The sequence below is a fragment of the Pundamilia nyererei genome, unplaced genomic scaffold, assembly GCF_000239375.1.
Source record: "Pundamilia nyererei isolate P.nyererei 1_Seehausen unplaced genomic scaffold, PunNye1.0 scaffold00203, whole genome shotgun sequence".
Classification (NCBI taxonomy): Eukaryota; Metazoa; Chordata; class Actinopteri; order Cichliformes; family Cichlidae; genus Pundamilia; species Pundamilia nyererei.
This window is the reverse complement of record NW_005187604.1, coordinates 1-11,102: the sequence shown is the minus strand read 5'-3', so window position 1 is coordinate 11,102 and position 11,102 is coordinate 1. Positions and strand designations below refer to the sequence as shown.

The following is an 11,102-nucleotide window of genomic DNA, read 5'->3' as shown; positions in this document are numbered from 1 at the left end:
ATGTTATGTTATGTTATGTTATGTTATGTTATGTTATGTTATGTTATGTTATGTTATGTTATGTTATGTTATGTTATGTTATGTTATGTTATGTTGAATACCATGCATTTGTGTGCGATTGTCAGTCCAGGAGGTTGGACAGAGAGATGATAGAGAGACTGTATAGGAGCACGAAGAACCAGGTGAGCAAATGGGCAGGTAATGAGGTTAGGTGAGAAAACAGCTCTATTTCTAGTTTGCATCTTGTCCAGGTGTATGGAGTGGCAGGGTGGTTCTTAGGCACTACAACAGGTCATCCAATTAAATGAATTGCTTTTTAACATTGTAATGCAATGTTGTAATTGTATTGTAAAGGCATTGTATGCATGGCATTATGATTGGGGGCTGAGCCCCCTTTACAAGTTTTAACCTGTTATGTTCTCAGGCTAATTTTGGCTGCAAACAGAGATGAGTTCTACAACAGGCCATCCAAAGCTGCAGACTTCTGGGGGGCCAGCAATGAGATCCTCAGTGGTAAGCCTGTACATATACACTTGAGACCACCAGTCAAGCTTTTCACTAAACAGCAGTAATTTTTAAAGCTAACACAAATTAGTGAAAAACTTTCTTGTATGTTTTGTGTACACGTGTCTGTTAGAATTTAATTGCTTATTTTGATTAATATATGCAAGGTTGGTTGGCTTTTTAGTACTGCTTAACAAACTTTACCTGTAAGAATGAAGAGCTTTCATTAATCAAGGAAAAATCCCTTTCCTTCACCTCAAAAATCCATCGCAGAACATCCCCACCCACAGCAAACTACATTTAATTGACTGATGTTCAATACACATTATGGCTAATCAGAAAAAATCAGTCTTCTGTTTTTCTGCTGAGGGAAGAAATGGTGCCATATCCTCGTTGTTCGCCAGTCTCCTCTCCCCTTTGTAATAGAGGGGTCAGAACTCGACTAGTGGGTTCTTAATTGATGGCTGTTTTTATGCAATGTGACAGGAATAAATGGCTCTGTCTTATCTGCAGGGCTGGGGGATGAACGGGGCGTGAGTGTGGTGGGTGGGTAGCAGTAGGGCCCTGAAGGAGACGTAGCATGGCGAGAAGGAAAGTAAGCTATTGGTCCCAGTGGAATTTAGCTAGCTTTCCATCCACCCTCAGAGGAATTAGACCATTTGGCTCTCGAGGTCACTGACTGTATAAGTGGACCTGTCTTTATTGATCACCAGGAAGTGCTGCAAATTTGCAGGGCCTGACATTCTTTGTGTCAACTGGAGGAGAGGGATGTAGAAAGAAAACATTCATTTACTGATGGACTAAAATAATTCCTGCCATCACTCTTATGAGATTTCATTCCAATTGGACAACATCTTGAAGGTTATATAAGTTTTATACTTCCTCTGATTGTGATGTCAGTGACACAGAAAAAAATATTTTCTATTTGTGCATCTTAATGTGGACTAGATTTCTTACTGCCACTCAGTCTATCTACTATATGAAACAAGCTATTTAAGCCTCTCTCCCTTTGAGACTGCTCTCCCTTCAAACCTAATTTCTTTTGATTGGCAGTTTCTTCCAAACAGAAGGTTTTGCACAGTTGGGGGGCGGGGCTCCTGTGTTCACAGCCAGAGCTGTGTGCCTAAAATGGTCATATTTGGGATATCCACTACATATAGAACTATGACCACACACACACACACTGACGTTTTGAAACTTTGTCTACTTTTAATATCCACATTTTTAACATTTGTGCATACAGCATGATGTCAAATAGGTAAAAGCATAATAAGACCATTTCAAAAATAATATGTAATATATATTTGCTACTAATATCAGAGAAACTTCAAATTTCCATTACTAATTATTTATTCTTTTTTCTCTTTTTATTATTTATTAACATTTTTCTAACTGTTGAATTCTTTTCCTTTCACATCTTTTGCATATTGCATGAATTTATGTGTTTTTTCTCAAACTAGCACTTAGCTGCAGTGAATAATTAAAAAGTCTGTTTGCCATATGATTAGTGACAAATGACCTAGTTCTTTCTTGAGTTAATCATTCGTTACCCATCATTTGTTCTTGTTAAGGAAAACTGGCATGCAAAAGAAGCAGGGTATACTGAAGAATCTCTGTTATTATCCGTTAAAATCGAGTCATACTCTTTTCATGTGAGGTCTGATGCCTCTCTCTTTTTAAAAATATATTGTAACTCTGTGTTTATCAGGTCTGGACTTGGAGCTAGGGAAGGAAGGGGGGTCATGGCTGGGGATCAGCAAGAGGGGCAAGCTGGCTGCCATCACCAACTACATGGAGGGACGTCCTAACCCTGATGCACAAGGACGAGGTAATCAGCCATGAAAATGTCCCAAGTGCCCCTTTACAGCCTCAGTGTCTAGAATCCATGTGATAATATAACTGATTCTAAGGAATAAGTAGTACACATACATTACATACATTTCTTATTACGTTTGCTAATTTGCAGGATTTCTAGTGTCTCACTATTTAATGGACAAGGATCAGGACAGCTACTCCTACCTGAAGAAGGTGTCGTCAGAAGGCCACCTGTACAATGGGTTTAACCTCATCACAGCTGAGTTCAAGTGAGTAAAACGTGTTGTGAAATCCATCTGCATATTTTCTATGCACTGATAAAGCTGATTCAAATAAGTATATCCATCATGTGGATGTTTACACTAACATTTAAAAACAGACGCTATCCACTGTTGCATTTCATAAGATGAAATATTTTCCAGAGTGAGAAGAAATATGCAAAATAGCCACACTAGGCTGTATAATGTGTGTCTTCTCACAATCTAAACAGTAAAGGAGTCTCTGTTTTTTTTTTTTGTTTTTTTGTTTGTTTTTTTTACTGGGCTTTAACTTTGTTCCTCTGAATTTTGGCCTTACCACGGAAAGAAAACCACAAAAGCAACATCTTCATCTTTGGAGTGCCAGCCAGGCAGAACTGAAAAGACACTGAGCTGCGAACGAGCCAGCATTAAAATTCCAAAGGAACACCTGTTCATATTTCAGGGTTATAAACAAAGAAACTCTAGACAGCATAAAAAATAACGAAGGCTTTTTCCCCTCCCATGTGCTTCACAAGCCTGACTTGACTGAATTTGATGATAAGCATAGAAAAGAAAGAAAATGGGCTCAGTGCACACTCGGATAGCTGTCAGGTTGTCGGCCCATGTAGAGAGCTGCAATATAGTGAAGCCATACTGTTGTCTTAGGGAGCTGGAGCATAGTGTAGCTGATGTAAAGGCAATATTACCTGAAATTACAAAAATGTGTAACATAAAAAGTTTGCTATAAAGTGTTGACGCTTGATGCTGTGCTGCTGATGGTAGAGAAACCGCTCCTGACGGGAGTACAGCCAGCTCTCCTGCTGATAACATTATGACTGCACCTGCCCAAAGGAAAGCGGGGGAAAGGAGAGTTCAGAGGTTAAAAGTTGTATCTCTGTTGGAGAAGAAAAAGTGGACTTTTCCTCCTCTTAACATAGCCTGAAGTAGTTTGTTATCCCCAAAAGAGCTTTCAGGATAGAGAAATATTTTGTTTTTCATATTATTTTCTTTGCCACCTAATAATTTCTACCAACTCCAATATAATGGATAAGGTGCTACTTTTTGAAACCGTATTGTAGGTTGGAAACATCTTCTGTGGCTTTGGTATTGCAAGTTTCAGCAATACAACTGAAAGACTTAAACATATCTCTGTAATGTAGTGGCTCATTCAAAGCTAAGCTTATTTATAGGGCAATATTTTATATGAATTATGAATACAGTTCTGCCAAATATCAACATTTTTGATCAATATATATTTACCACATGCAGAAACCAATGTCACTCCTACATTTGTGATCGTGGTGTATTCATTTTTAAAATGGCATAATAATAGTAGCACACATTGGCACGACAATGCACAAAGTGATGTATTTTAGATTGTTTGCACTATACTGAGATTCACTGTGTCTCAGTACCATCAATATATTAGGCTACATTCTGTGAAAGCATCATATGAGTTACCGTGGGACTCCTATCGTGCTGTTTGGCTGCTGAGCTTTAAAGTATACTGCAACTCTGGTTCACTTTAAATATAGTTAGCTAGACCTTTTTTGCTTCTCACGCTAATAATTTTCACATCATTTTTTTAAAGTATTTTGCATCTGAGAGACTAGATTTCCCAATCTCAGCAGACTTTGCACCTCAAACTGTGAAGAAAGCCACAAGAGTTCAGCGTACCACTGAACCGAGTGAAATACGCACATGTGAGATTCCAAACAAACATTTATTCTTAAAGGTCTGTGTATATACTTGTGTATACCTGCACAAAAAGTCAGCTACTTGGAGCTTTATTTTCAGAAGTGTCGGTATCATCTGAGCCTTTGAAAGCTTTTTTTCCTTTTTCTTTTTTTAACCTAGGGGCAACCGTATGACATTATCTAGGTGGCTTAGCTGCTATTTTTGATCAGCTCAGAATATGCAGATGTCCCTGTTAAAACCAGGGGCAGCAGTTACACATGCACAACCCTGGAGGAATTCCTCTTTTATTACACTCACACTACCCCACACTCAAGAGGGAGCAGCAGACTGTAACTGCATGTTCATGATGTGATAATGCTTCATGTCTGCTTTGTCTGGACTAAAAACTGTCAGCAGAGCCTTATTAAGTCAAAATATGCCATGTTTTCCCCCCCCTCAGATGCCTGTCTGATGGGAGTCACTTTCACTGCAGATAGAGATGATAAGCAGTGACAAAAAACAAGCTTCATATTTTTTAGTAAGCACCATCATTACCAGCCTGTTTGTTATCCACTGCAATGTGCCCAGCTGCCCTGAGGAAATAAGGCGTTTGGTTTCTTTCCGAATCAATAACTGCTGGTGGATTGACTGTAGCTTTACATGACAATTAGAGGCTTTTGGTTTCATCTGTAAGCACAGGCATGATTTACGATGTGGCGACTGGTGGCAGTGGGGTCAAGATGTGCCACCTTCTTTGTGTAAGTCTCATCACTCTTTACAGATACATGAGAGCAAAACTGTACACTTAACATACAAACTATTTGATAATTTATTTATTGCTGCTTATTAATGGAGAAGTCTCACCAGGAATATTCTTTAATCATGTTGGATTGGATTGTGCATGAATAATTTGGTCTGTGGCAGCCTTGCATTTAAAGAAATGTCTACTGGGCCTCACAGTCGTGAAGCTAATGCCATATATATTTAAATTTTGATCTGACTCAGATATTCTCAGCTTGATGCTCTCGAGGCTCCATATCCAACACTTCATCTGACTTGTCTATAGCTCTGGTTTTTGATCCCACTTTAAGTCGCTCTTGCTTTAAAGTCAATGCCCAGAGATTATCCATTTTATTAAATATGTGCTGTGATGTTTGCCCGCAAAGAAATGCCTCCCTAATGCACTTTCAGTTTGGCTGTTTAAAAAAAAAAAAAACAACTTTAGAAAGTGGTTCGATCTTATTGCCTCAAACCCTGTGTTGTAATTCTTGGCAGAAACTTGTTCGGGCTCAAAAAGAAACACAGCGGGGCAGCAGATACGCACATTCCACAGTATCAGGGGCGGATGAACTCTCAACATTTTAAAGAAACTGTACTGTGAGGATTTGTTTTTCTTCTCTCCAAAGTGCTTGTAACATCGCCTCTTGGGAAATCATATTCTGTTTTAGAAGAACAGAAGATGAGATTCTCCTGAGTGGATTATAATAAATAGCACTGCATGATTCACTCCAGATGTCTAAAAATTGCCATACAAATTTAAATGATGTTAATTTTTGCTCTCTGATTGTTTGCATGGTTGTATGCACAGCCTTTTTCTATCAGATGGGAGGTCTGAATTACAATACATCACTGGTATAATATAAATATTTGAAGTTCCATGTTTCCATACAGTATATGAATGTTTTACTAAGAACTACATCTGTCATGTATCTCTTTTCAATCAACATGGTGCCATCAGACTGACTAGAAATAGTTCCTTGCATTTTTACAGAAACATATTGCCAAAGCCAAAGTTGGAATCACTGATGGTGACTAGGCGAGATGTAGGAACACGTCCTATTCAATGATTTGCTGATAAATCCCAAAGTTTCTGTCTGCTATGATTATTTTTTTCCCTCAAAAATTACCTGAATTTCTTGAAAGCTCACTCAACCATCTCAGCCAACTACACTACAGCTGGTGATGCTCTGCAGCCTCAATATAGAGGACTCTTCATTGGAACACTTCTCAGCTAGCATACTGATTAACTCTCTGACTGAGATCTGAAAAAGCCTGTTTTTGACTCTTCCCTCTTTGTTCTCGCTCTGCCCGATGGTCCCGACCTCCTGCTGTTCCCTCATCTCAGCCCAAATAAACCCACGGCACACCTGATGGGACTTTCAACATTTTAGCCAGTTTCAAACAGCACAAATGGAACTCTCTCTCCATAAATCCTCCACCTGCTGCCACCATGGTCAATTTGATTTGATATCACACGCAAAGTGTGTAGATAGAGCCAGGCTGTTGAGGTATTGTTGAGTGAAGACCTCAATACCAAGACAAAATACTAGTTCAGACAATTTCATTTTTGCAGAGCAGACAAATAAAGGCTTCTCTCTCAGGTTACAGTGCCATCTGGTTCTCATTGACTGGCTACCATGTGCGTGCTTGGATGAGCGGTCACTGCTTTTGCCTTGAGTGAATATTGGCCAGTGCTGATGTGTTTATAGTTGTTGGTTTAAGAAACCATGCTCAGTTCTGAGGTTTAAAAGAGATGCATATTTTTCTGCGATATTTGTGTGTGGTGTGAATGAGACACGGCAGGTCCATACATCAGTTTTTAGCCATCCTTATTGACCGCAGCTGCCAGACGCACATATATCACACCACAATACAACACCACAACAACCTCAATTCCCCGGTGGGCATGATTGCGGATGCCGTGCAGGTGCGTCCGCCCAGCACCGCGTCCACGCCCCACCACAATGCGATATACATTTAATACAAGCAAGATTATAAATGGTAAATGGCCTGTATTTGTATAGCGCTTTTACTAGTCCCCCAAAGCGCTTTACACACCATCCACCCATTCACACACTGGTGGAGGCAAGCTACAGTTGTAGCCACAGCTGCCCTGGGGCAGACTGACAGAAGCGAGGCTGCCATATCGTGCCATTGGCCCTTCTGGCCCACACCAGTAGGCGGTAGGTGAAGTGTCTTGCCCAAGGACACAACGACTGAGACTGTCCGAGCCGGGGCTCGAACCGGCAACCTTCCGATTGCAAGGCGAACTCCCAACTCTTGAGCCAACGATCGCCTCGATGAGCATTCGGATGAGGTCGGCAACTCCAGGCCTCGAGGGCCGGTGTCCTGCAGGTTTTAGATGTGTCCTTGATCCAACACAGCTGATTCAAATGGCTAAATTACCTCCTCAGCATGTCTTGTAGTTCTCCAGAGGCCTGGTAATGAACTAATCATTTAATTCGGGTGTGTTGACCCAGGTGATATCTAAAACCTGCAGGACACCGACCCTCAAGGCCTGGAGCTACCCACCCCTGTCTTACACCATTATGTTTGTGTACCCAGCCTGACTTAAGACAATGCTTTTCACCACATCATCATGTCAAACTAAGTTATTGGGGAATTTATCATTTTTATTGACTTTAATAAGAAAGTTAACACCATAAACTAAAATTTTAGTTCATATGTAGGAGGAACATAAGCGCAGTATTTACACCTTTTTTGAAGCAGTCAGCTTTGAGTCCTTACTCCTTTCAGACTTGTTTGAGCTAACTTAAAAACCCTAAAAAACAAAAATATCTGATTTTGCAGGCACACAGCCCCATCAAAAATGGACATTTGAAGATTGGAAAACCAAGCCTGTTCTGATGGATCTTCTGTTCCACTGAGGCTGGCATGTCCGACAAGCATGTTTTTGTTTTTAAAATCAATTATTACCTAAATGTCAGGCTGATAGCATTGGCAAGCTTCTGTTTATTTTCCCGTGGGACGTCATATTCATTCGACTTAGCTGGACTCCTGGTTGTCCACATTCCACCTGCACAGGCTCTAAGCCCCACTAGTGGAGACAAACCCACAGTTTGAGAACCCCAGATGTAGGGGATGATTATGTAAATCAGATCAACATGGCGCTAAATCTGAAGGAAATGCTCAACATCTTGGGCAGTCCATGAAGAGAGGAAATGAGGGTGTGAATTATATTGTTCATGTTCCCGTAGAGCAAAACATAACTAACCACCTACAAGTAAGAGATTTTTCAGCATTGTTTAACTGACCTGTTTTAATTGGTTATTCTGTAAATGATCAGAAATGGTTTCTTTCAGGCAAGTGAAGTTGAGAAAAATGTAATCAGTTGAAATATTTGGGGGGTTTTTTGTTGAAAAACCAAGCAGGCTCATTTGATTGTCAAAGCCGTTACAAAATAATGTTCTTTCAATTTACTAATTCATTAATAGACTTGTTTTTCTCAACGTGACATGAAATCTTTGTTAATAATGGCAAATATTCTCAGCTTGTGGTGCTAACAGGTCAGACCAAAGGCTGTCTAATATGTACTTTGGCTTTTAAAACTATTTAGTAAATGTATTTGCAGAGTAAAAGCCCAGCAGCATATTGTGCCCTTGTCTTGCCAGCTCTCAACTGGGAAACTTTCCAAGTCAGATGTTGAAACAGTGTTGCACCACATTTGAGATTGACTGATGCCACTGGTATTGCTGTCATAAAACTGACATCAAAAAAACGAATTCCACTACTGGTTCAAAGGCTTCGATCATAATTTATTATTCACTCTCCTGTACCAAGGCTGTGACAGATGCCCTTGATGTCGGATAGATTTTTTGCAGACTGAATAAATTCCCTCTAACTGAGGACTTTGCAAGGAGATCTAACACCGTAACTAAATGGCTTTTGTGGTAGTCAAGGGTATTTGCAGCACTAATTTTTACTTTGAGACCTTAATTTCACCCAGTTGTCCTTTGTGGATAACATCAAAATTGTTCTAGTGTGGTATAGTATTTTAACTTTCCCATTTGAATTGCGTCCAGCAATAACACAGGCTTCTTAATTCCTATTTTCCAGGGCTGCAAAGAAAATGCATCATTAAAAAAATGCTATATGGTGCAGTTTGTTATTCTCTTTCACCCTCAGTGCTCATTTTCCATGTTTCCCTGAGGAATGCCCCTTTGAACTTTCTCTTTGCTCTATTTCGCTTTATTTCAATAGCCTCAAAGTCTTCTGACTCCTGACACAACAGTCATAATTAGACATAAACACGTTTGATTATCATAAAATGTCTAATTTCCCATCTTACTGTGTCCTCTCTAGAGCTAAACAAGACATTGTGTGTTACTATGGAAACAGAGGCAGCCCTGAACCCATCCATCTAAATCCAGGTCTGTGTTTTTAGTATGGTTGCTGTAGAAACCTTTCATACCTTTCCTCCTGGCCTATGGCTGGCTCATGTCAGTCTGACATTTCCGCAGTGAAATTGCTCTCAGATTGAAGAACACACCAGAAAGACGCTAGCAGAGCTTGCTAATGTTTAAATTTGTCTGTATTTATCTTGTTCCCCCTCAGCAGGAATCTACGGCTTGAGCAACTCGCTGCTGGATACTCCATGGAAGAAACTGCTGAAAGGCAAGCAACACTTCACCAGCGTCGTCAGCGACCAGACGCTCTCTTGTGATGGGCTGGTGCAAGAGCTGCTCAGTGTCCTTAATAATGAGGAGCTGTAAGTTCACAAACACCCACTTAAATCTCATTCAGCTGCAGTGCATTTTAAATTGTGTGAATGTAGGAGATGCCACTGAAAAAGCCTGATACTCTGCTCATGACCTGCTCTATGTCCTGAGCTACAGCCACCCCACCCCAACAACAGAAGCGACTGTTGTTGTTATTTTGCACTGTCAGAGTAAAAGTGAATTGAATCGGTGACTATAGATTACCCATAGATGTGAATGTCAGTGCATTTGAGCTCTGTGCCAGACTGTCAACCTGACATAGGCTCCAGTCCCCCGGTGACTCTGAAACGGATAAGCTGAAGGGGATGGATGGATTGATATATAAGATAAACAGGTGCAATCAATTGAAGCATAATTTAAGAAGAGGGTGAAGGGTGTTGTCTAATAGACCAATAGACATCCCTTTCAGTACCAGAGCCCGCTCAGCGTGGTTGACAAATTTGACACTAAATTAATTTTTATTGCTTTAGTTAACTAAAATATTTTCCATATCTAGTTTTAGTTTTTAATTTAGTTTAATATACTTTAATAATCTTGCACAGCTTTGAAGACCCTCAAATGAAATTCAGATATAAGGGTCGCTGTGAGGAGATCCAGCACATTAATCGGTCACACATGGAAGGTGGTTAGAACGGGACTTACAGGGAGCGATCACCAATAGCACTCAGCTAGAATCACTGCATTTGGTATAATCTGACCCAAGTTTCCATGCAGACACCCATACACTTAAAGGGTATTGGTGGATTTTATGGATCGCTCAGAAATGGGATTTGCTTCAAGAGCAATAAATAATGAAAAAAGTATTAATGCATGTGCAATTAAAACCCGACACGCTTTCTAAAGTTATCTGTTTTGTTTTTGTTGTTGTTGTTGTTGTTTTAACAGGAACACACCTGATCCAATTCAGGAGACTCAGGGTGATGGTTATAGCAAGTCCATGATCCAGGCTCTGTCAGCCGTGTGTGTTCGCTCCCCTCATTATGGAACAAGGTCAGAGCCTTCCTCACTCACCAGATATCATTTCTCTCTCCCCCCCTTATGTGTTCACTGGTGGTGACTGACACTGCTGTGCTAGACAGCAAGATCACAGAACAGTGAACTCTTGGCACACAAAAAAAATCCCCAGTGTAATCAATCCTCCACAGCAATGAAACACTGGATTATTGGGTACAGACACTCTCTTGTAGCCAAAAGGTCAGAGGGTTAGTCCTTTCCAAAGCTATCAAAACATCATTTAGCAGGGCAGCGGCAAACAGTGTCTGAAAAGTGACTTTTCATAACCACTGTCATACTTATTAGATATTAAATTTATAATTGTTTTCTTCTCTGTATTGTTATCCATTCAGAA

General features: G+C 40.2%; 1 protein-coding gene across 3 annotated transcripts in view; it reads left to right on the top strand.

The window, feature by feature from the left end:
* The window catches only part of tango2 (transport and golgi organization 2 homolog (Drosophila)), a 19,003-nt gene extending 8,177 nt beyond the window's left edge, over positions 1 to 10,826 (top strand). For 2 of the 3 annotated variants that reach the window (XM_005747737.2, XM_005747736.2), the window contains exons 3-8: positions 425 to 513; positions 2,213 to 2,332; positions 2,471 to 2,588; positions 9,339 to 9,406; positions 9,591 to 9,744; positions 10,640 to 10,826. In XM_005747737.2, the coding sequence (XP_005747794.1) occupies positions 425 to 513; positions 2,213 to 2,332; positions 2,471 to 2,588; positions 9,339 to 9,406; positions 9,591 to 9,744; positions 10,640 to 10,811 (721 nt within the window). In that variant the 3' untranslated portion in view covers positions 10,812 to 10,826. The remainder of the gene's footprint in view (positions 1 to 424; positions 514 to 2,212; positions 2,333 to 2,470; positions 2,589 to 9,338; positions 9,407 to 9,590; positions 9,745 to 10,639) is intronic. The other variant, XM_005747738.2, reaches the window with a different exon arrangement.
* The last annotated feature ends 276 nt before the right edge of the window (positions 10,827 to 11,102 follow it).